The sequence below is a fragment of the Aplysia californica genome, unplaced genomic scaffold (genome assembly GCF_000002075.1).
Source record: "Aplysia californica isolate F4 #8 unplaced genomic scaffold, AplCal3.0 scaffold00530, whole genome shotgun sequence".
NCBI classification, from domain to species: Eukaryota; Metazoa; Mollusca; class Gastropoda; order Aplysiida; family Aplysiidae; genus Aplysia; species Aplysia californica.
The window spans coordinates 350547-373865 of NW_004797800.1; the positions used below are offsets into that span (position 1 = coordinate 350547).

The following is a 23319-nucleotide window of genomic DNA, read 5'->3' on the forward strand; positions in this document are numbered from 1 at the left end:
ATTTCCGCCCAGAATTCTACAATTTTTCTGTTATCACAGTGTAGAATTCTGTGGTTTAGGGTGGACGCAAAATTTGTTGGCCTAGATCTAGGCTATAACGGTGAACGCGCACCGGGTGAGAATAGCCAAAAGACTCGCCTGCACTATTCTCATCCCGGGTGAGAATAGAGGTGGCCTTTCAGACTTGACACCGCTTCACTCGCTGGCAATTGACAAAAAGTCCAGGTAAATTTTTACTTTCACTCCCGCACACAAATGCACTGTTTCAGGGGTCAAACTGCTGTACTGTTTGCTGCAGATCACACATAAAGCCACTAAAACTGTCGCAAATCAATTATTTTCAAGACAATTTCAAATCTAACTGTAAAATATCAAATTATGGGTGTAAAAACAGGGGGGCATGCCCCCCTGTAACCCCCCAGATTTTCTTTTACCCCAGTGGGGCAGGCCCCCCCTGGAACCCCCCGATTGGTCCAAAGCATGTCTATCTCGGTTAAAAACAATCAAATATTTCAAAAACCATTAATTTGCGACGGAAATGAAGTTGATATTCGTGTTCAGCGCATCAATATTTAGTAGAAAATGGACAACTGGTAGCTGAGTGTGAGACGGGAGGGAAAGTAAAAAAATACCAAAGTCCATTTTTGTCAATTGCCACCGCGTCACTCGGTGGCAATTGACGCTACCTTTTAGTTTTAGGCTAACACTAACAGTAGTAACAGTAACAGTAGTAGTAGATCTAGATTTAGATCTAGATATATATCTAGATCTAGATCTATTACTAATCTAGATTTCTAGATTAGATTTAGAACGTTTGTTCACAGCACAGAATTCTATAATTCTGTTATCACAGTGTAGAATTCTGTGGTTCAGGGTGAACGCTTCACTGGTTGGCCTAGGCTGAACGCCCATCGGGTGAGAATAGCCAAAAGACTCGCCTGCGCTATTCTCACTGAGAATAGAGGTGGCCAGAATGAAAGTGGCTATTCTCACCCGCCCGGAAGTTCTCGCAAGATCAACTCTTCCCCTCTTCTTTCTCTCTCTGTCTCTTTCTGAATACTGTCTATCATCGGTGTGGACGATCAAATTGACCAAAACAAAGTTAAAAAATTATGTTAAAACACAAAAGTAAATTAATTTGGTTGTCTACAAAGATGCTACTGCTATTTAACTTTTCGAATCGAGCCGAACTACGCGGGTCGCCATTTTGTTTTGCCCGGAAATTCTCGAGCTACTCCTCTCTCTCTTTCTCTCTCTCTCTCCACTGCCCACAGACAAAATTGTACGCTTTTAGTAGGCTATAGTTGAAATGGAACGTTTGTTCACGGCACAGTTTTCTACAATTTTTCCTCACAGTGTAGAATTCTATGGTTTAGGGTGAACGCAAAATTTGGTGAACGCGCACCGGGTGAGAATAGCCACAAGACTCGCCTGCACTATTCTCACTCCGGGTGAGAATAGAGGTGGCCGGCCAGAATACTGAGGTGGCCTCAGTAGCATAATTCTAGTCTAGAATCTAGCTAGTGCGCATTAATACAGGTAAACACAGTGGGTCCACCAAAGTTCAATCCAGCCGTTGTGGGATTCGTCTGTTTCAATTAAGACGATATAGATTATAATACACGGGAAATCGCGAATAAAGATCTACCTTCTTATACTAGACAAGTGTTTTGTTGTCGTCTCCATTTTGAAATTGAATTCGCCGCTAAATATGGCCAGATAATTGAGTAAAGTGATGGAAAGAAGCAAGTTACCGAAGACGCCCCATAACGTTCTGCTATCAGTAAGAATTGAGATAAGATTTATTAGTTCTTGCTACTCTTTTACACTGAAAACATTAGATCTAGTCCAAAAATTTGTAACACGTTACTTCTGTTAACAATTAGTGCCAACAATCCATAAAATCAAATAAGTGAAATATGCAGGAATAAAATGGACAAGCTGGCAAAAACGTGTTTTAATTATTCCTCCTCCTTGAAGAACAAACCAAAGATATGCCTGATAAACAATTTTGTTTTGAAACAAGATTTCTTTCACTCAGGATAAATCACTATTGCTTGCTTCTTTTTTGTGTGGACGAAAACTAGATCTAGGTAATTTATATAAAATGAATAAAGGTTCGTTTGCGCCTTTTTACTTACTGTCAATTTGATTCTGTATTTATATAATCTCAGTCTGCACAACTCTGAATTACCTGTCTCTTGAAGACTCTAAACATGACAGCTAAAACTGCCTGCTATCTCCGCTGCTAAGTGCGGCTAAGCTTAGATCTCAATGCTAGGGCTAGAGGTTTAGTGAGTGAGCTTTTTGTTTTTCTTCCTCAACACTCGATCATAACATAACATCATCACGTAAGCTTATTTTTATAGATATCTTCTAGATCTATGATGGCTTCACTCTGAATATTGTAGCTGGAATTGCTCGTTTGGCTGGGTTTTTTCAAAGTCAAAACCGGCTGAAAAAGATGAATTTACGTTGTTCCCGACTAAAACTAGACTCTAGAATCTAGATTCTAGCTCTAGATTGGACTAGATCTAGACCTCTAGATCTAGATATAGATTCTAGATCTATCTAGATCTAGATCTATACTCTAGATCTAGTTTAGTAAAGTAAAGAGTTGTTTAGTAGATTAAAACATTTTAAATGCTTATTTGACCTGGCCTGATCCCTGGTGTTCTTGCTCTCTCATAAAACTAAAACTAAGTTGCCCCTCCCACAACCACGGCACGGCCCATTATTTGTACAGGATTACAGGACCCCTGCTCTTGTTGACAACTTTTGGTTTTAGTACAACAAATCAGCTCTGAACCTCTCGACTATTATTAGTATAATTAGGCCTACTTGAATAATTGATAACTTTTAATACCACAGTGATTATTCGCACCTGAGGTGAGGATAAACTGGATATTATTCTCACGCCGGGTGAGAATAAAATTTCATACTAGATCTAGATTTCTAGATCTAGTTATTTTCACCCCGGGTGAGAATAACGACAGCCTACTATTCTCACCCGCTTTTTTCATTTCGGGCATCATAGGACCCCTGTCACTGAGCACTCCAGGCGACCAAACTCGCCTCCATCCCTCTCTCACTCCACTGAGCGCGGTGACTAAAATTGAGAACGGGCGGGCCAGCTCTCGGGCGCGAGAGGCGACTATTGTCGATTTGGGGAAAAACCTTATCTTTTGACCAAATAGTGTCACCTTTTGTTGCTACAGTATTAATTTATTGGTTCTATAATGGAAAATTTTACTCTTGAATGGTTTTACAACCAATCAAAATTAAGAAAAAAATAAGCCTAGGGTCAAGGCACTGCATTCCTTAAAAATAATCGTGGGTTCTGCTAGGGATAACAATTAAACATGTTTTTTGTGTTGAAAACAAATGCCAATTCTAACATTACAAATGACAAACTATTACTATTATTTCATTAAACAGCTTTCAGTTAAAGGCTATTATTTTTAAAAACATACTACTCTGGCAAGTGAATTCCTTTCTGAATTTAGAATATATTTACACTTGTCTAGGGTTTTGGTGAAGACATGCGTGCATGCTCTCAACTCAAGATTTTTAAAAAATGAAACAATAACAATCCCCGCGGGAGCCTAGAAAAATCGGCCAGCGCTATCTGGGGCAGGTCACGAACGGCCACTCTCTTACAATTCACAAATTATTTTCTACATCCGTTCTCAACACCCAGGTAGACCTAAAAATCCATTGCATTCTCAGACCGGGTGAGAATAATATTCATTTTATTCTCACCCGGGGTGAGAATACCAAAATATATATAATATTATTCTCACCCCGGGTGAGAATACAATGGATATTATTGGTATTTTCACCTCGGGTGAGAATAATGACAACCTTTGATACACTACTACTACAGCAAGGCACTGATGCCTACGTGTCACCCGCAATGTTAACATCCTCAGTGACAATTTTGTTTTGTTTGCTAGATTTATAAATGTAGATATAGGCCTATACAGTTGAACCTGCCTTAACAGAAACCTGTATAAAACGGAAACCTGCCTGAACGGAATCTCCCCGCTCCCCCCTTCATATATTCCTCTTTAATTACCGGTATAAAACGGAAACCTGTCCAACGCAGAAACGGAAAGAAAAATTCGCTCCCTTCTGAGGGTTTCACCTGTTTATGACGGAAAATGCTTTGTCCGCTCAGCCCTGATTTGAAATAAAACTCGCAAGTTTGGTTCCGCCGGCTCTAAACTTAATGCTATGGCTATGCCACTGGGCGAGGAAGGGGAGTAGGGGTCCAATTTGGGGGTAGATGTTACCCCATCATGTGAGCCCTGAGCGATGCAGATGGTCAGTGTAGTGTGGGTGTGAAATCTCACGACTGCCCGTGAGACTGAGAGGGCTCAAGTAGCGAGCCACTACGGAAACTTTCCTGGGTAGCCAGAAGCCAGAGGTGGGAAATTAGATTGACCAATGCCTGCCGCCCCGATCCTACGCCCAGCCGAGAAAAGAGTTCCTCGATTCGTTTGTTACAATGATGGCAGTGAGGGGTGGCATTGATGGGTGGGGCTAAGGTTGGAAGCAAAGGAGATGTTCAAACGTTTCTGTTCTTAATTTTAAATGGTCAAGCAGTGGTCTTATGAACGGCAAGCACTGTTGGTAATTGGATAAGTAAGACTGACGCATATCATTTTCAGACAGGATAGCAATTGAGAGGTGTGAAATTTTGATCACTGCTTGCCGATCAACTGTATATCTGTGACTGTGACAGTGTACTCTAAAGATCACCAATGTCCATTTCAGATCTCTCACTTCATGATGATGAATACGATGAGGAGTGTTCCTTTTTAGATTCATTTATAAAACTCATTAACTGGCCTTGGCGCTTTTTCGGTAGTTCCCCCCCCCCCCCCCCCAATTATTATTTGCCTATTTTCCTGTTTCGGGAATGTAATCAAGTTAAAACTTTACTGATATCGACTTAAATTGAATATTTGAAGATATTTCGAGTAATGAATCTCCTTATGTATACATGAATGAAAATTACTTGAATTAAACGCTTCTTTGTAACAGTAAATGGCCTGGAAAATGGTTCACTTTCCAACTTGGCAGTACTGTTTATTGAAGAACAGTTGGCCAAATTGTACTTCCACATCCGACCAAAACAATATGGCGACAGTTTTGACAACAGTCAATCTCCCAGACTCACTTCTTGTTTGCAATTAACAACCCTAGGCTGTCATTGCGTTTATTATGTTATTTTGACAAAGGCCGCGGCTATTCGGACTCGAGTCTGAATAGCCTCCGGTGGCTATATTGGGACTCTAAACTCCAATGTGTGTGTGCAATCAACGGGTACCGGATGTGAAGCGGACAGGCAATTTGACCTTGGCCTTCCTCGATTTCTAAGATCTGGCCAAAATTTTCGACACAAATTTTAAAAAGTTCGTAGATGTCTCTGCAAAATCCTTAACATTACAAGACGAGATAGGTTGAGAAATGAAGACGTAAGAGCAGCTATCGGCACTGAGTGCTGCCTGCATTATATAGAAAGACAGAGGATAAAATGATTTGGCTCCCTGTTACACATGTCACCTGACCAGCCAGCCTCGAGAGCTTACAACACCAAGCGCTCAGGCTACAAAGGAAGAGGAAGGCCACGCAAAAGGTGAATCGAGGGTGTCAAGGAAACCCTAAGAAAACATTACATCACAACTGAAAGAGCTGCGGAGCTGGCCTACCATAGAAAACTGCATCTCCCCTCGACACTTAACGGCTACAGAAGATGAAAAAGTATAAGTAGGTAAAGTAAAGTATTAATGACGTCAAAAGTGAACAACAGTTGCCATATCTGAAATACTACTCAACAAATGCAAACAGGGAAATGACAAACTGAGATCAAAGCGGTGAAAAAAAGTTTCAGAACAACAAAGGATTATAACTCTATCAATAAGTAGTCTGAACCCACTACATTTGACGAGAAAGACAAAAATTATTGATCAATTGGAAGTCCAGTCAGGAATTAAGAAGAGAAAAGTTAAAACCCTTTCAAAGGGAACTAAAGTCAGTCATTCAAAGTAACAGTGGTCTAAAGGAAAAGCTATTCCAACAGCATACTTTACATAATGTACAAATAAAATCAGGACAATACAATACCATACTGCACATTGGAGTTTGAATCCGAATAGCCACGGGAGGCTATTCAGACTCGAGTCTGAATAGCCACTTCATTTGACAAATCAATTACCTTGATCTAGATCTAGTACTTTTACCTAGAACTAGTCTATTGCTCGAATGCTAAATCGAGCTCAATTTTGCACATTTCGAATAAAATATGCCAAAATAAGGGGAGTGGGAACTACGGAAAAAGCGCTGATTCATTCCCCTGATAAGAAAAAAGACGTCATTGAATCAAATAAGACAGAAATTGAGTTGGATATAGAGAGAGACAATGTATAGCCTGCTGCTATTGTTTAGCATGCACACACTTCACATAGCAGAATTGGCGGGACCCAGAAATCTTTGTTTTTTTAGAAAATAATACAAGTACAATCAAACTTCGTTGTAACCCCCCCCCCCAAATCCAAACAAGGTTTGACTAAGAAAATAAATATATGGGACCAGAAAATTTTTTCCCTACGTGGTGCTAGATTGATTTTACATTTTACTTTATTGTAACAAAAGTTTTGGTTTATTAAGCTACTTTAGCTAGGTGGATTTTTTATATATATGCATGATTGACCAAAGCAATTCTCTTACCGTGTGAAAAGGGAAGATTATTTTGATGTCGTAGTATATATGCCATTCGGTTTTATTTAAGGTTAACTTTTATGTTTTTCCCCTTTTTGTTTCAGGTTATGAACTTGGAAAATTTTACTTCACTACTTTAGAAAAGACTTGGCTTTTAGTAAACATTGGATGATACACCTGTGGTTCTGACAGGCTCAATGATTTCCTGATGGATTTGCAAGAACTAAGCAAGCTGCTGAAAACACAGTTGGCACATCTGCTTGTGTCTGTGAGTGTTTCTGTCTCAGTGAAGATGCTTTTTTTTTCATGTATGTGTGTGGGATTTTTTAAGGAAGAGGCTAGTCGTACTTAATGACAACTAGACTGCTAGGCTTCCTATATGGATCTGAATGCTGGAGGATGACTGATCATGATCATTCCAAGCTATCTTCTTTTCATACAACCAGCTTACACCAAATCCTCCGGAATTTTCTGGCTCGACAAGATTTCCAACATAGAGCTTTTACGGAAATGTAGACAAGAGGACATGACCACCATAATAACAAGGAGAAGATTGAGATGGATTGGGCATGTTCTGAGATGAGAACCAGACTCTGATTGTAAAGACTGCCCTTCACTGGACATCCGAAGGTCTTCACAAGAGGGGCAGACCCAAAGTGACGTGGAGACACACAGTACAGTCTGAAATGAAGTCCTGGAACGATTCGTGGGGGACGTTGACCAAGATGGCCCAAAACAGACAGAGCTGGAGATCCTTTGTTGCTGCCCTAAACACCAGATGGCGTGACAGGAGTAAAAAAAAAAAAAGACCGCTAGGCTAACCGTACTTAATGACGGGTAGACGGTTTAATAATGATGGCTAGACTGACAAACAGCAAAAAATAGGCCTACTGAATTATATACAAATTTTTAGTTTGCAATACCTAAAGCATTTGTATTTGAGATGAAACTAAAAGGTGCCCTACTGACAGTGCATGTATTTTAAACCTGAATAATTACTAATGAGACCTGTGTATTCTGTACAGCTAGCCTGCTAGTTTAGCCTTTTGGTATGGCTAGCAACTTCATTTTTTAATGTCTTGGATGGTTCTCAACAATGAATAAGCTTCAAAATGTGCAGTAAGGCCTTGGTGGGTGGATGATCTTGAACTTTCAAATAAGATTTTGCTGGGATATTAGTTCCCCTACCTACTTATCAGTGTGTAATAGGTTACATTATTGTATGCATTCATTTTTTTACGATCATCATTTTTCTTTCTCAGATCCCTGAATCGAAGGATCTGGTTCTTGATGCTGACCTTACCAAACCATTAGACAGAGTGGCTGGTATATCTTTTTTGAAGGTGAGAACTGTGGCTTGCTAACAGACAGTAGAAGCATTTTTTTAAATGTATGGAGCTTATGAGTGTACAATTAAGTTTCAACCAAAGAAGACATGTTTCTAAAGCTGACAGATTCTTTTACTATGTTGATATAGTTTTTTTATAGCTAAAAAATAATTAAAATCTGAATAGAACTAAGTCAACTCTTCTTCTTCTTCTCGTCCATAAGATGAGTATGAAGATTCACCTGTTGTGGGCTTCAATGATACGGTTGATGAAAGGGAATAGGTGGAATTCTGCTGATATGTTTCCCCTTATTTTATCTTTTTTTTTTTCAGGAACATGGAGTGGACAAAATATTCAAACTGGAGGCAGGTCAAAAAGCCCTTCCTGGCTGTGGACAGTGAGTGCTTCCATTCCACCAGAATAAACTTCATTTTGGTGTAATGTAGATCATTTAACTTGCTTAGATTGCGTCTTATATTATAATTTGATATCAATTCCAGTCAGTGTTTTAGCATTCTGCCTTTGGTGACACTTGTATAATATAGCTTGCCAATGTTTCTGCAAAGTAAATTCAGCTTTTATTTGAAATACATTATTTAGCTTTTATTTAGTTAGAGTAGGAGTGCATTAAACTACAAAAATTTTGAAAACATATAAATAAAACACTTTTTTTATATGTAGTGAAGTGGATGGTAGGAAGATGTTATTGATAAATTCTGCCTCTCCTCTCCCTGTGTTGTACATGCTTTTCTAATATATTACGTTGTCGACTCTATTTTATGTTACTAGGTTGATATGCTTCCCTCTTAATCAAACAGTTATTATAGTACCTCTTTTGCCTTTTACACAGACTGAAGTTTGTTTCACGGAGATTCGTTCTAAATAAAATGTGGCCAAATTTTGTCACAAAGAGAACCTGTCCTAAATTGAATGCTACTTTTATCTTATGTCTCCAGGCGAGTTTATCTTGTTCATCCCAAGATGACTACCATGAAATATATTGCTGATCATATCAAAACTGAGAGGGGTAAAGGAGAGAGAAGAGCATACAAAATTGTTTTTGTCCCAAGAAGAGTAAGTACTTTTCCTCTATTAATGTGTTTTAGTACGTCGCTTTTTAAAATTCATTACTTAGTTGATACATTGAGAACATGCACATATAGTTTCATGTTATATTTGTTAAAAAATGTATCTTTATTTTAGCTTGACACTTTTTGAATTATCCTTTTGAGTCCAATTGTGAAAAAAGGTACTGGATTTATTTGTATGATGTTGGATATTGTAAACAGAAAACTTGATGACTCAGTGGCAATACACACTGAACGACGCTTATTTTTCGATGCAATTTTGTTCGAGTGATTGTTCTTGTTTGTGAAGTCTTCTAAGGGTCACATGATATGTAGGAACGAAAACAAATAAAACACTATAAAGACCACACTAGGCAATCTGATCTATATCATCAGATGGTCTTTATTCATGCCATTTACCAAAGCCAGCATATCAACACCAGGAGGGAAAGGGTTGAGGTGATATTAAAATATGAGTGTGTGCCTGAAGAAAGGTACCAAAAGTCAAATTTTGAGTTAAGGGATGGGTCTTGTAGGAAATTCAATGCTGAACACGGGTCTTTGAATTTTTTAGATATCAAGTAGTTTTTGAAATATTGCACATTTTGCTAGGTTGGGTGTAAAGATACAATTTTGAGAAAATGAGCATTTAAGTTTAACAAACGTGAGAACACATACTAACTTTTTTTAAACCTATTTTTTAGTGTATTTATTCACGGAAAATTCATTTCCATATTGGCATTCAGTTGATATCAATATCATGAACTGAATTCAATGGTAAAACATAGCAGGGAAGAGAAAACGTGCTCAAAGAATAGATTTTATCACCTTTTAAAAGCAGTTTTAATTATTTGTTTTTATTATACCCTACCCTCAAAATAATTCAAAATAAAATATTTAGAAGTCAAATCAATGAAAACCCTTTGAGCACATTGTAAAAAAATGGTAGATCTATAATTTCTTTTATGGAAACACATTTTGGTAAAAAAAAGTGTGATGTTTTTTCATTATCAGCCTGTAGCTCGAAACGGTCTGGGGCAACTTTTGGTACCGTACCTTTCTCTAGGCGCACTCACATGTAGTCATACAATGGAATATATTTCAGTGTTGCAAGGGGCATGGGCTAATTAGGTTTTCTGGACTTTTTAAAGATTTATTCTGCCACATACCTTTTCAGTTGTAGCTATCTCAAGTGCACTGTCTTCGTAACTGCAGTATGACTCTCAATCTCTTTTCTTTCCCACAGTTGCATATTTGTGAGAAAATCCTAGAGAGTGAGGGTGTGATGGGATATGTCACACTGGATGAATTTCCCTTGGAATTGTTCCCTCTGGACACTGACCTGTTATCTTTGGAGACCCCAGATTTCTTCAAGTCTTTTTACCTTGTAAGAATAATGTTTAAGCCTTAATATACACGTCGAGTGAGGAAAGTTTAGGTCAAGCACTGCAAAAACTTATTTACTATAAGTCATTTGCAAAACAATTTGATTTGAGACATCTATAATTTAGGTTGTTGCTAAAGGTTGTGTGAATAATGTTGTCTAGCTTTCATACTCCGCTAATTTTGTCATGAATAAGAATTGCTGAATTGTATTTAAAATAACTAAATGTTTGTATGCCCTATTTTCCCTATAAATTAGTTTTTTCTTTTCAAGACTTTCATTTCATCCATGTACATATTCATGTGTGTAGCTGACCTCATTTGTTAACTTTAATTTTTTTTTCCCAGGAAAATGACACAACATATCTTCACACTGTAGCATCATCTCTCGTTAATCTTCAGCGATTGTTTGGGAAAATACCAAATGTTTACACCATAGGGAAAGGAGCGAAGGTAAGCACGATTTGAGTTTTGAATAATTTTCATTGATTTACGTTTTGGATTTTTTTCTTTAAAGGGCAACAATGTGATTTTTTAAAAGGTAATTAACATACCTTTTCTAATGAATTATGCATGTTAAAACTTGATGTTTTCTGTTAATATGATCATACTTTGAATGGGAAAAGGATAGTACTGGTATTGTACATTATAAAGTGTCATGTATGGTATAAGCTTAAAAATTAAATCTATCACAAATCTCTTTAAAACTGTACGGCATTACTACTGGTTAGCTGAAAAAAGTCTCCATACAGAGAAGGCTGTTTTTTTACGTCTGTACCTGTCTTTTGGAAATTGTTTCTCCAGACTTTTTGTTCTTGCATTTTAGATGACCTATGAGCTAATGCAGTCCATGTTTGAAGCTCACGTGGACAGGAAAGAGTCAAAGTTTCACGTTGGGCAGCTTTTCATAGTTGACAGAGGTAATGTTTTGTTGGCCCCAATACATACACTGCTGCAATAGTGCTTTTGTGTTTGATCATTTCAGTAATTATGTCTATGAAAATGCTTATTTAAACAAACAAAAACAAAAAGCCAACATGTTGCTATCTTCATTGTTGTTAGTCTGGTTTTATTAATATTTTAACTTCAATTCTCTTTCTTTGTAAAGACAAGAAACGCAGAGATAAAGTACTATGTATTTCATTTTTAATTATTATAAGATGCAGTATATTTTAGGAACCATCATATTTTTCAAATCTGTTAAGACTGTACATTCCAACTCGCAGTTTAAGGTCATGAGCTGACAAAAAGAAATTTATTTTACCATCCATGAAACTGAAAACAATGTGTGAAAGGGCATTTGAATACCAAGGCCCCAAGATCTGGAATGCTTTACCAAGCACTTTAAGAGAGATCAAATCTTTTGATTCATTCGAATGTTGGCTGAAGTCGTTTATGTTTTTAAATCAATTAGAGGAATACTTGGAGTGATTTTCATTTAGTCAGAACACAACGTTTTATGTTACTGTTTTACGTTGCACTGTGTTGTAAAGTGCTCAGAGCCTGTGTATTTCAATCAGGGTTGAGCGCTATATAAATGTCATTTATTATTATTATTTTTATTATTATTATCATTATTATTATTATTTTGTGGTGTCATAATATTTTTTGTCCTAAATGATCAGTCGTTTTCATTTTGTTCTTGTTTTTCTTGCTTGACCTTCACAGACGTTGATTTGATTTCTCCAATGTGTTCAGCCATGACATATGAAGCTCTGCTGGATGAGACATTTGGCATTGAATGTTGTGAGTTTTTTCACCTGTAGGGATACCCACATATGATATACAATTATAATTATTATAAATATGTTTGGCTTTTAGTACAGTAGTCTCTGCCTAAGATTCTGGTGCTTTGAAGCAAGGAAAATCTCAGCCGAATGTAGCCCTTCCGAGCAGGAACTTAGGGGTGACTTTTGTTTATAAAAATTCTGTCTCTGACATCAGCGGGATCTTAGACGATCAGGTTCATAAGAAGTGGGATCTTAGCTGGAGACAGCTGTGTTTACTTATTTCGTAATGTTAACAGCTGAGAGATCTACACTTTCTGTATTTGACCAGTTTTTAGTCACGTATATCCTCTGTAGAAAGTCAAAATTAGGCATTTTCATTTTGTTGAAAAATGTTTGTTGAAAAATGATTAAATACAGTATAACACGGATAGCTCGAATTGGTCAAGAATTTGTCAAGACTGACCTCAGTAGTTCGAGGGATACGTGAACAGTGTTATGGCATCGGCTGTGTCGGAGAATCAAGAGAAGCAACAAAGATTGGGTCGGAACAGAGATTTTTCTTTTTTCGGCCTTTGTCCTTGATCAGATTGGTTAGACCTATGCTTATTGATTTGAAATTTGAGAGAATTTGAAATTGACGCTATTGAGAATAAGAAACACGATGAGCAAAACTTTTGAGTTCAATCGGTAATGTAAATGAGCCTACCGGTACAAAGACAAGTTGATTGTGTGGGTCAGTGTGAGCAGTCTTTAATCTGCACTAATCAAGCGGTGCCTTTTCAAATATTTCAAAACTGAACAATTTGACAAGATAAGCATATATATCGCAACAGTAGTCAGCAATGCGATAACGAAACGCTGCAGCCCTGTCCGGCCTCTCCCACCAAGCGCGCAATCCTTTGCTCAGAGGGATGGGGCGGCCAATCATGTGATGCGCAACCCCTTCTTTCGCCTGCTCCTCTCAAGCCTAGCTAGGCCTAGGACCTAGGCACACGCAGAGGGCATGTGTGTCAAGCAGCCTTCTAAAAATAACTTAGCGAGCTGCTTGCCTTTTTCTGTTTTAACTATTATTATTATTTTGCCTCAAGTGCCCCTCAAAGGACATTAACTTTAGACCTCTACAGCAGCATGATTAGTTCGACTATTCCATGTTTATGTTTGAGCTTCGCGTAATTTTCTTACAAAGATAAAGAAGGAAAAGAAAACGGCACCACAGGCACTGTTCAACGAATGCGTGATTTCAAGTAATGTGTGTTCGACCTATTCAGATTATGCTGTATTTCTAAGAGTCTGAAAACACATTTATATTCAAATGATTTGTATGTCTATATCCTACTGTTATATGTTACATTTATCTATGTCAGTTAAATGATATAAGTGGAACATATTGATATTCATGAACAGGTATGATAAACTTTGACTCCTCTGTGACGGGTGACAACAAAGACACGAAGTTGTTGCTCACAAGTCAGGATGAGGTGAGTCTTACCCAGTTTAGTCTCCATTACAAGATGAAAAATGACTGAAGGGTTATGTAGACTTTAGATTTGGCAAAAGCCCATGCTAGACCTCTTGCGTTTTTTCATTTATGTATTATATGAGCACAAGACTATCCCACCTGGAGATGCTACACCAGAAGTGTAGATGGCTGTTTTTCCCCGTAAAAAAATGTAGTGTCTGTCACCTTCCACACAGCTTTACTCTATTTTTAAAGGTGCTCTTGTTTACTTAGACGAGAGATTCTTTAGTTTGGGGTTAATAATTTAGACTGCTGTAACCATCCTGCTCGTTTTTTACTTTCAACTGCTAATGTTCTTTCTTATCCTAAACGCTTATCTCTTCATCCATGAAGTCTACTTGAAATCAGTTCTGTCTTTGCTTAAATGATTCAAATGTCTAAGAACTGTTTTCCTTTCTCGATGCATGTTATTTCATTGAAATGCTGTAAACTTCAGTTAACATGTTATAATTCAGAGACCTTAATGTTTTTTCCTGCAGCTTTTTTATTCTTTATTCTTTTTGTGAGTTATTTTGATGAATTTAGATGAATACTTCTTTTAATATTTAAGGGTCAGCTGCTGACTTTGCAGTATGCTTAAAATTGAACAAAGAAATTGTTTTAGCTATTCATATTGCGCTTTTTTTGTATTGGATGATTTTGTGGAACTGAAAATTGTTAATGAGAACATTTTACTAAAGTACACAAGTTTTAAATGTCTTTCTTTGTTCAGTTCAAGTAATAATGTCTAGAAATTACAAGACTAGCAATATATTGCTTTGAAAGTTTATCTCCCAATAATATGGAATATGTTGCTGTGTAAACTTATTAGTATAGTTTTGTATTCTGTTTTGCTTATGTAGATTTTCTGCCAGACCGGACACTGCCAACTTTTTTCCTTCTTTTTTTAAAACAGATTTACAGCCAGATTCGTGACCGGCACTTTGCTCATGTATTTTCTTATCTGAGTGCAAAAGCCAAAGACCTTCAAGCTATTTACAGTGTAAGTTTTACATTTGTGCTACGATGCGGTGGAATCAGGCGCTCGTCCGTTTTTGGGCATGTGGAGTTATTGGTATCATCTTAAAGCTTGTTTATTTGTCTTACTTTTGATGAAAGAAAAACCCATCTATCTTGAATAGAAGTCAGGATGTTTGCGATTAAAGAAGGTGGGGGTCATCTGGTTTCGGAAGTTAAATCAGCGAGAAAATGGCCACCAAAATCTGGTAACTTCAAAAGCTTGAAAGTCATTTAAACTTAAAATTTACATATTTTGTGCCTATAATGAGCGTTTTGCTGTAAAGTTCACACATAAAGTGTTGTTGTATGGATGTAAAAGGTGTTGACCCAAAAAACAAAAATTCGATAAGAATTGCCAAACTGGCTGAAATGTTTATACTCCTTTATATTCATCATGTTATATAAAGCTGGCGAGTTTAAATCTTGTATTTATTTTGTTCGTATGAAGATGTTTCAAAGTTGGTACATATTGCAAATTTACTTTTGAAATGTCAATTTGCTCTCAGAAAAAAAGTCAGCTTATTAAGTATTATTGCAAATACTGTTTAATTGAGAAACAGAGTACAATAGCATCTAAAATAACCTTGCTTGGGTACAGTATAATTGTTAAAGTGTGAAGGAATTCTGTTTACTCAGTTTGTCATATATCTGTTTCACAGTTTTATCACTTAACATTGATTTTCTGTTTGGACAGAATTAAAATATTGTAAAGTTTATACTGTCAATGTCATTCTGTGGTGGACAATGTTGTGTCAGCCCTATTTATCACTATATTACAACCGAATCCAACAAGAGGTTGTCTTCAGTTAACAGCAAGTCTCTTCATAATAAAAAGGCCTCATCTAATAGCCTCTGATTTCCCATTTTTTCGAATTATACTCTGTAAAACATTGGTTAGGTGGGAAGCAGATCATCCTGCAAAGTTCCAATGTCTTGCTAGACTTCACATTTATTCTGTTCTTCCTTTGTTTGGGAAGGTGATCCTTAGAAAATGTTTGACAACCAGAAGTGGGTCTTGAGCTCTAAAAGTTGAGAAATCCAGCAAGTGCATCATGTGAAGTAAAACCTTGTATCAGCTTTATATAGTAAAAATGCTTTCTATCTAGGCAATAAGATATCCTAAAAGTAAGATTTGTTACTTATTTCTTCTGCAGAAAAAGAACAACTTGAAGACAGTCGGAGACATGAAGGAATATGTCGCCAATGAGCTGCGAGTGCTGAAGCATCAACAGAAATTGCTAGCCACACGTACGTTCCATTAGTACTGTAGGATCAGCTTCAGCATCGGTATTCTTGCTTGTGTCTTGAGTAGAGGGACCCTGACCCGGGTCCACTCCTTGTTTCAAGGCCGTTTCTTGTTGGACAAAATAACTGACACAAGTATTTAGAATCGGGGAGAGAAACCAAAAGAAGAAAGAAAAACGTGAGCAGGATTTGAGATTGTTCAATAAGCAGCAAAGCAAACATACAGCTTCTTTCATGTTGCCTCTTCTTAAATCCTCTAGTGTCTGAAATGGTAAATTTAAATAAACTCACTTGCCAAGGAGTTATTGTGAAGGTCTCCGAGATTTTCTTATGGAAGGAATTCAAGAATTGAAGTTAACACTTTACACTTTAACTTTTTCAACATTATGAGAAAAGTATGTTGAATGTTTATGAGTGTTTGTGAACATGAGAAATATTTCAAAGTATTCTTTTTGCTTAATAATTATGGCGTTTGTGTGTTTCACAGACATAGGAGCTTGTGAGGTGATAATGAAGACCAAGAACAAATCTGATTTTGAAAGCTTCATAAGGACAGAACACAGTAAGTTGGCTTATTTTCTTCGTTTCTTTTCGGCAGTGATATAATGTGGAGTTCATTAGTTATTTTTTGTAGTTTGTCTCAGTTTATCACATATGTAGCATGGTATGCTTTGACCGTTTAAAATATTGTAGTGTGTTAAAAGTTCTAAGACTAAAGATTGATATTGAATTATTGCAATAGTTTCGTCAACTTCAGATATATTCCTCATTTTTATCTGGAATTCAGATTATAAACATTTTTCGTGAAAGTATGCCATGTAATAAAAAGAATATTTCATTTTGGCTGTAGTACCTCGATTTCACCAAAACCATGCGCTCAGAAGGCGGCAAGGCGGCTTATGCACTGTTTTTGGACTACCTTATTTTATGGGACTGTTCAGATTGTGCACAAGCTATTAGATCCAATGAAGAGAGTCAGTGCTCTGCTTTAAAAAGATATTTTTGTTCAGTTTTTTTTTATAGTTAAATTTTCACTTTTGCAGGTTTATTAGAAGGTACAGATACAAAGGAAAACCTGAATTATATAGAGGAATGTCTCCAGAAACAGGTACGTTGGTCAAAATTTCTTCTTTCTTTGCCTAACGAATTCTTTTAGGAGTGATAACTTCAATGAATGTCCAGTAAACTATGAATTAAACTGCTGACCCTTAGGGATTGAGATGGTAAACTGACCTGCCAAGAAAATTGTGTTGAAGTTGTAGATTTCCATTAGAAGAGATATGTATGAGAATAAAATGTTATTGACATGGTTTACACTGGTTGTTTTCATGTAAGACTTATTTGGTCGTGAAAACTCTGCGATTTTTTAAATTTGAAAACATTTCATAAGTTAAAAAGCTTAAATTGTGTACGATTTGATGACTTTCTGGGTTACAATTGTCAATGTATTATCTATAGATTAGCAATGCTGTAAAATGTGACTTAATTGAATGGTTGTGCTCTAGTCGTGTAATTTATCATGGCCCTGGGATATGTTTTTACCAATCTGTGGTGAGCTTTTACATTCCTCATGACTGTCCGAGTTTAGGGACCTTTTTTCCTCCTTGAACTATTGACTGTTGACCAGCTGCACACAAGGAAAAGAGTCAGTTTGGTGAAGTCCTGATTAGAGAGCAACTACCTTACAGTTACAGCTCTGATCGGCTATACTGAAGTACGAGTTCGTGTAATGTGTTTTAGAGAACTGATTTGTGAAGAGTAAGTCGGAACCCTAACTGTTGTCGTTGCTTTCTTGTGTTATGTACATTAACGCTACCGTGGTTGGTGACTTCCAAATGATCTTGTCTTGTGTGCATTAACGCTACAATTCTTTATTTCAGTTTTCTCCAACACTTACACTTCGACTGATGTGCCTTCTTTCACTTACACAAGAAGGTTTGAGTGCTCGTGACTACAAAAATCTCACTACCCAGTTTTTGCATGTAAGAGCTCGATGATATTATTGTCTTTCACAAATTTAGTTGAATTTTTTAACCATTAGGTGGGTTTTTTTTAAACATTTTATTGGGGGGAAAAAAAGAAGTATAGTTTAAACATGAAGTCATATGCTACTTCATCCACTGCGAAATAAGTAAAATTGAAAGTAAGAAAACATTTTCATTACCATTTCTTTAAAAAATCTTCTCAAGCTGTCAGATTTGAATTTGTACTTACAATTCTGATTTTCATGCTGTCTTTTTTTTTTTTACCTTAGATTTGAATTTGTACTTACTTTTCTGAAAGAAGATTATCTGATCAGTGCTTTTTCCTTTAATTATTTTTGTCATATTTATGTTTTGCCAATGTTTTTTTCTTAGAGTCATGGATTTGAGCACCTGGTAACATTCCTGAGCCTAAAGAGACTAGGCCTCCTGACCGTGCAGGAGGTGGGTGGAGTTGGGAATCGAGCAGGACCATCATTGGGCAAAAAGTCCAACTACCGCATGTTGAACCGTCGGCTGGCGTTGGTCCCCAAGCAAGGGGAGGAGACTGATCTGAAGACTCCAACAGACATGTCCTACATATTCAGTGGTGCATACACTCCTATCTCATGCAAGCTGATTGAGCAGGTGAGAGTGACTTTTTGCACTTTGTCATAGCTTCTTTTTCTAATTGTTCATTTCTTTCCATTCTCAAGGGCATCTTATCTTATCTTAGTTCTAGTTATCACCTTTGAATGAATCATATACAATTTTTACAGTGTAACATATTTTTTATTGCATTATTGTCAACTAGTTTATTTTATTTTAAAACTTGTCAAGTTCACTACATCCTTTTGCTCTGTATCAACTCTGCTGAGCTGTATTGTGAGTCAAATGAGCTTGTTTAATCCTCAAATCCATTTATTTTCACCTCATATTTTTTTTCACACCAAAGAGAGTCATACAAGAGCCTGACAATGTGAAAGTAAAAACAAATTCAAAATTTGTTATGGTTCTTAATAAATGTGCAAATCTACCAGACTTTGCCAGGGCAGGGAGACATTGACTTCATTTATTGCCTCAGATCCTGACAAGAGATACCCTCGTTGGTCTGGAAGAAGTTGGAAGATTATGTGGTGGTCTGTTCTCTGACATCAAACAAAAGAAGCAACCAGCTTCTGGTAAGTTTTAAAAAAATTAGATTCAAGATGTTACTGATTTTCTTTCTTTGAGATTTAAAAAAAGATACCATTCTGCCCAAATAATTCTCCATCATTCTGTTTTTAGATGAAATGGCTTTTTGTTTTGTGAAAAGTCTGGAAATGGAATACATCAGTCTAAGGTAGTGCAATGCATAAAAAAACTGTGAATTACTTAACATCAGTAAGGAAAGCATCTGGTAAATTTAATTTCAAATTGAATATCAATGTCTGAGTGTGTATATTTCTCTAAGTTTTCACTTTACACTTTTGAAAAAGAAAGTTTTGATAATGATGTCTCTTAGTCTTACCAAATAATGTCTTCCTGCGCCCGAAGCACATGATCGAGGCCAGGCTCTCTGGACAGGTACCAGAAACTAAATTTTCAAAGTAGCTGAATGCCAAATGTATCTGTTCCATATGAAAGGCCTATATCTCCTGAGCATTTTGGTGTCATTCTTTAGCCTCTCAGTCAATTATTTTAGAAAATGTTAGCTGTTTAAAATTTGATCAAATTTGCTAAAGTCACTAACTGGCTGCAACCCCTTGTTTGACAGGTAATAAAAGAGTACCAAGTGCACCAAACATCTCCACCTTAACAGAGTACAATCACTATAACATAGATATGAAGCCTACTTTTTTCAAGACTGTAAGATCATTAGAAATCAGTATTTTATAGCTTCAAACAGGATGATCTGTCGTTATTTCGACAAAAATACCGAACGCTGACCCGGCTGTGACTGCACCAGCCTCTCGCGGCGAGCAAGTCGGCTCTATACTATAGTGTACCAAGTGCTTCCCGCATGGGGGGGTCACATGCTTTCCGAGTTTCGCAGAAGGATAGATGCAAAATAATTCCAAGCTGATTACTTTATTCTAAGAGAAATGAACAGATCTTTCTATTGGTACCTTTTTTGGGCCGGTATTTTACTTACTTCGTGTGAAAAATTATCTTTGAAAACTTTGACAGTATTTTTAAAGGCTTTCTATTTAAACGCCAAAGGCCAAAAAATATACCAAGGGAAAGCCTTTTCAAAGCTCTACAGTTCTCCGCCAATAAAAAGACGGTTTTTAATCATCAATCTTTCCGCAGAGCATTTGAATGCTCGCGTGTTTATTTTTGAACCGGCCGACTACACATTCCAATTGCCTGGGGCTTCGCTTTCCTCGTCAATTCTCTAGCTCCTAATAATCTGACATATAAACAACTTCCACCTATGTAACGAGGAAAAGCAAACTTTTACCTGGTATACAGCATTTGGTGTTTTATAGCTAAAGAGCAAAGAAACAGCTATCTGAGTTACACCGACTTCACCAATACCACACGCTCAGAAGGCCGCGAGTGCCCGTGAGGCCGTGTTTACGCTACCTACTCTAAATTGAGGCCCTGATGTCAATGTACAGAAATGCTGAAGCTGAATGGGATAAGCTATAGCCTTCTATTGTGCATGGTCTGTATCTACAGGTAGGTCTGGTGCTCCGACTGACCCTGTTATGAAAGTGGCCCTTGTGTACTTCCTGGGTGGCTGTACCTACAGTGAAATCTCTGCACTCCGTTTCATCTCGAGACAACTTGGTAAGACATGGCAATACAATTTTATGACTTTCTTCACGTTGTTTCCATAAACATATTTATGGGTGCTGAAGACTTTAGATTCAAAATATATTCATGTGCATTTGAAAAAAAATGTTTAATTATTTCAAAAGTCCTCCTTTTATTGACTTTCGTCTCAAATTGTGCTTTTTTGGATCTGAGATCTCAAAAAGCCTTTGTATGTTTGAATTTAAAGTGTTTAGAAATTCAGTGCTTTTTCACATGACCCCAGAGAGATGTGAATGATCAAATCTATAATTTATTATCCATCTCTTGTGAGTAATTGAGTTAAATAGAATGGATGTAAGCTATTTGGATAATTTTCTTGTGTCAATGGACAAACACTCATAAAAAATTTCTGAGAAAATCTGTGAGTAGTTTATGTTACATTCCCTGCTGAAGTGGAAGAAATGAAGTGTAGTATTCACCGTTTCACTTAATGAAAGTGCTTAAAAAGAGATAAATTTTGGCAATATGTAAAGAGAGGGATACACTTTTATAGTTGGCAGCATTTTTTGTGGACAGAGGAATACTTTCCATGGTTCACATGGATTGCTTTCTTTAGTTGTATCAAAGCTTTCATCATCGATTCACAGCTCAGCTGAACAAAATAACCTTTAAATTTATAGATTTCCAAGTACCATGCGATAATATTGGCTTTTTTTAATGAAGAGAAACAAATTTTTCTTGAAAATTTTCTTCAACAGGAGTGCGGATCATTGTTGCCACAACAGCCATTGTTAGTAGCCAAAGTCTGCTGGGTGATATAATGGAGAAGTCAGGACGCTAAGACCAAGGATCCACCTTACAGCAACTAAACTTAGTTGATGGTTACTAAGTTATCTGTAGACAAACTGTTTCTTAAGGTGTGCCAAAGACAACAGTTGCAAACATGTTTGACACCACTATAAATACAACAAATTTTTAAAGAGGCAGAAACTCCAAATCTACATTCCAAAATTCCAGGACTGAGATAAGTCAAGTGAGTTGTGAACCTTAAAAAATTCATGAAACGACCCAAGTTAAAAAATGGGCTGTTTTGGATTTGAATGAGGATCATCTTGCCATTTCTGTTTAAGGCACTCTACGTGGAGTGTGTTTGTATTGCTCTCGAGATTGATTCAATCATGGATTTTCTCCCATTTTACACAGAAGCATCAGAACATGTTTGTGAGATTTTTTGCCCTGTTCGTTTCATCTGGTATAAGTACCGAAGATTAGAGGTGTTACAAGAGAGTAACAAACACAAAAAAAGAAGAGAGATAATGACGATAAATGTTCGATAGAAAAGAGCAGACCACACTTGAGCATCTGCCAACCACCTACTGCCCTGAACTAACTAGTATATAGCTAATTCCAAATGATGTAAAATGAAATTTAAAAACTTACTGTCATCAGTGAAATATATCTTTAGAGAATTTAAACCAGTTGGACTTTTTAAACATGAATATATAAGCTTTGAATAGCGAGTTCAAAGAGAATGGTATTTCCAAGACTTATGCTTGTAATTGTAATATATTGATCATTGAGCAACAGACCGAGTGAATGTACAAACTATGTATGGGAGAAAGAGAATTTGTTTTTGCTTAATATGTTTCTGTGGGGGAGATTTGTTTATTGCATATGGGCAAGAGGCAATTTGTTTTTGCATCATACAGGTTTGTGCGAGAGAGACGATTTGTTTTTGCATCATACAGGTTTGTGCGAGAGAGACAATTTGCTTTTGCATCATGTGTCTGCAGGAGAGAGACAATTTGTTTTTGCATCATACATTCTGTGGGAGAGAGAAAGAAAAGGAGTTGTAATTATGCTTTAGCTGATGTTGTACCATACTTGACTTTTGCTTTTGTTTAGCCAATTAAATATTTCTCCCCCTGTTAAAAAATTGCAATGTATTTTATAAATGCACTTCATGCTGTTTATTCCTTTAGAAAGCTCAAATGCAATGTACATAACAGCAAATATTGACAGAATATATTATAGATTCTATATATATGTCTGTGAATAAGAATAAGATAGGGAGAGAAAATGCCACAGACTGTTAGATAAATTGAGGATTTTTTTCCATCTTTGCATGAATAGTTCAGATATTTAGCTCTGCCTAGGTATAAGGAGTGAGCCATTTTTTTTGTACAGCCTTGCTTATAATTGTAAAAGAGTCCATTGCTTATTCCTTTTGTTTTGTTATTTTTTAATGGAAAATTTTGTGATCATGTACAATCCACACAGAAAATTAAAGGATAATATTTACCTGTCTGAGTTTTATTTTAATTTTCCTTTACTTTCCATTTACTTTTGTGAGGACACAATGGAGACACTTAGGGGCTCTCGTGGCCTAGAGGTTAAGGTGTTGGCCTCTCATTCAAAGGTCCAGGGTTCGAATCCGGGTAGCAACAGAAAAATTTTTAAAATCTAAAATTGTCTCCTTTCACCTCCTTTTCTGCTCTCTAGCAATGTTCTGTCATCTGCTTTCGAGGTCTCCTCTTTCTGCCCCCATCCCCTCACCTCCTTTGGCCCCTCCTCTGGGCTCCTTACTCTTTCTGCAGCCTTTCTACTGCTACTCCTTGG

General features: G+C 36.9%; 1 protein-coding gene across 4 annotated transcripts; it reads left to right on the top strand.

Moving 5' to 3' along the window:
• The first annotated feature begins 206 nt into the window (after window positions 1–206).
• On the top strand, window positions 207–23004 carry LOC101855285 (vacuolar protein sorting-associated protein 33B). 4 transcript variants are annotated; one of them, XR_004859005.1, is made up of 20 exons: window positions 2182–2351; window positions 6831–6994; window positions 7989–8069; window positions 8387–8451; window positions 9011–9128; window positions 10368–10508; window positions 10853–10957; window positions 11331–11424; window positions 12173–12250; window positions 13639–13712; window positions 14649–14735; window positions 15907–16000; window positions 16485–16559; window positions 17041–17105; window positions 17878–17979; window positions 18355–18606; window positions 19043–19139; window positions 20623–20733; window positions 21459–22409; window positions 22449–23004. XR_004859005.1 is itself a non-coding variant. In XM_035971887.1 (19 exons), the coding sequence occupies exons 2-19, from the start codon at window positions 6935–6937 to the stop codon at window positions 21539–21541; spliced, it is 1782 nt and encodes a 593-aa protein (XP_035827780.1). In that variant the 5' UTR covers window positions 207–225; window positions 6831–6934; the 3' UTR covers window positions 21542–23004. The 4 variants fall into 4 exon arrangements, 3 of the variants coding, with proteins under 3 accessions (XP_035827780.1, XP_005106439.1, XP_005106440.1); XM_035971887.1 differs by lacking the exon at window positions 2182–2351 and adding an exon at window positions 207–225 and having other exon boundaries at window positions 21459–23004; XM_005106382.3 differs by having other exon boundaries at window positions 21459–23004.
• The last annotated feature ends 315 nt before the right edge of the window (window positions 23005–23319 follow it).

Excerpts from the sequence above, each read along its gene's own strand:
- LOC101855285 (XM_035971887.1), top strand. The coding sequence starts at position 6,935 with ATGGATTTGCAAGAACTAAGCAAGCTGCTGAAAACACAGTTGGCACAT. Across the intron at positions 11,425-12,172 it reads GCTTTTCATAGTTGACAGAG|ACGTTGATTTGATTTCTCCA; the intron begins GTAATGTTTTGT and ends TGACCTTCACAG. Across the intron at positions 16,560-17,040 it reads CTTCATAAGGACAGAACACA|GTTTATTAGAAGGTACAGAT; the intron begins GTAAGTTGGCTT and ends TCACTTTTGCAG.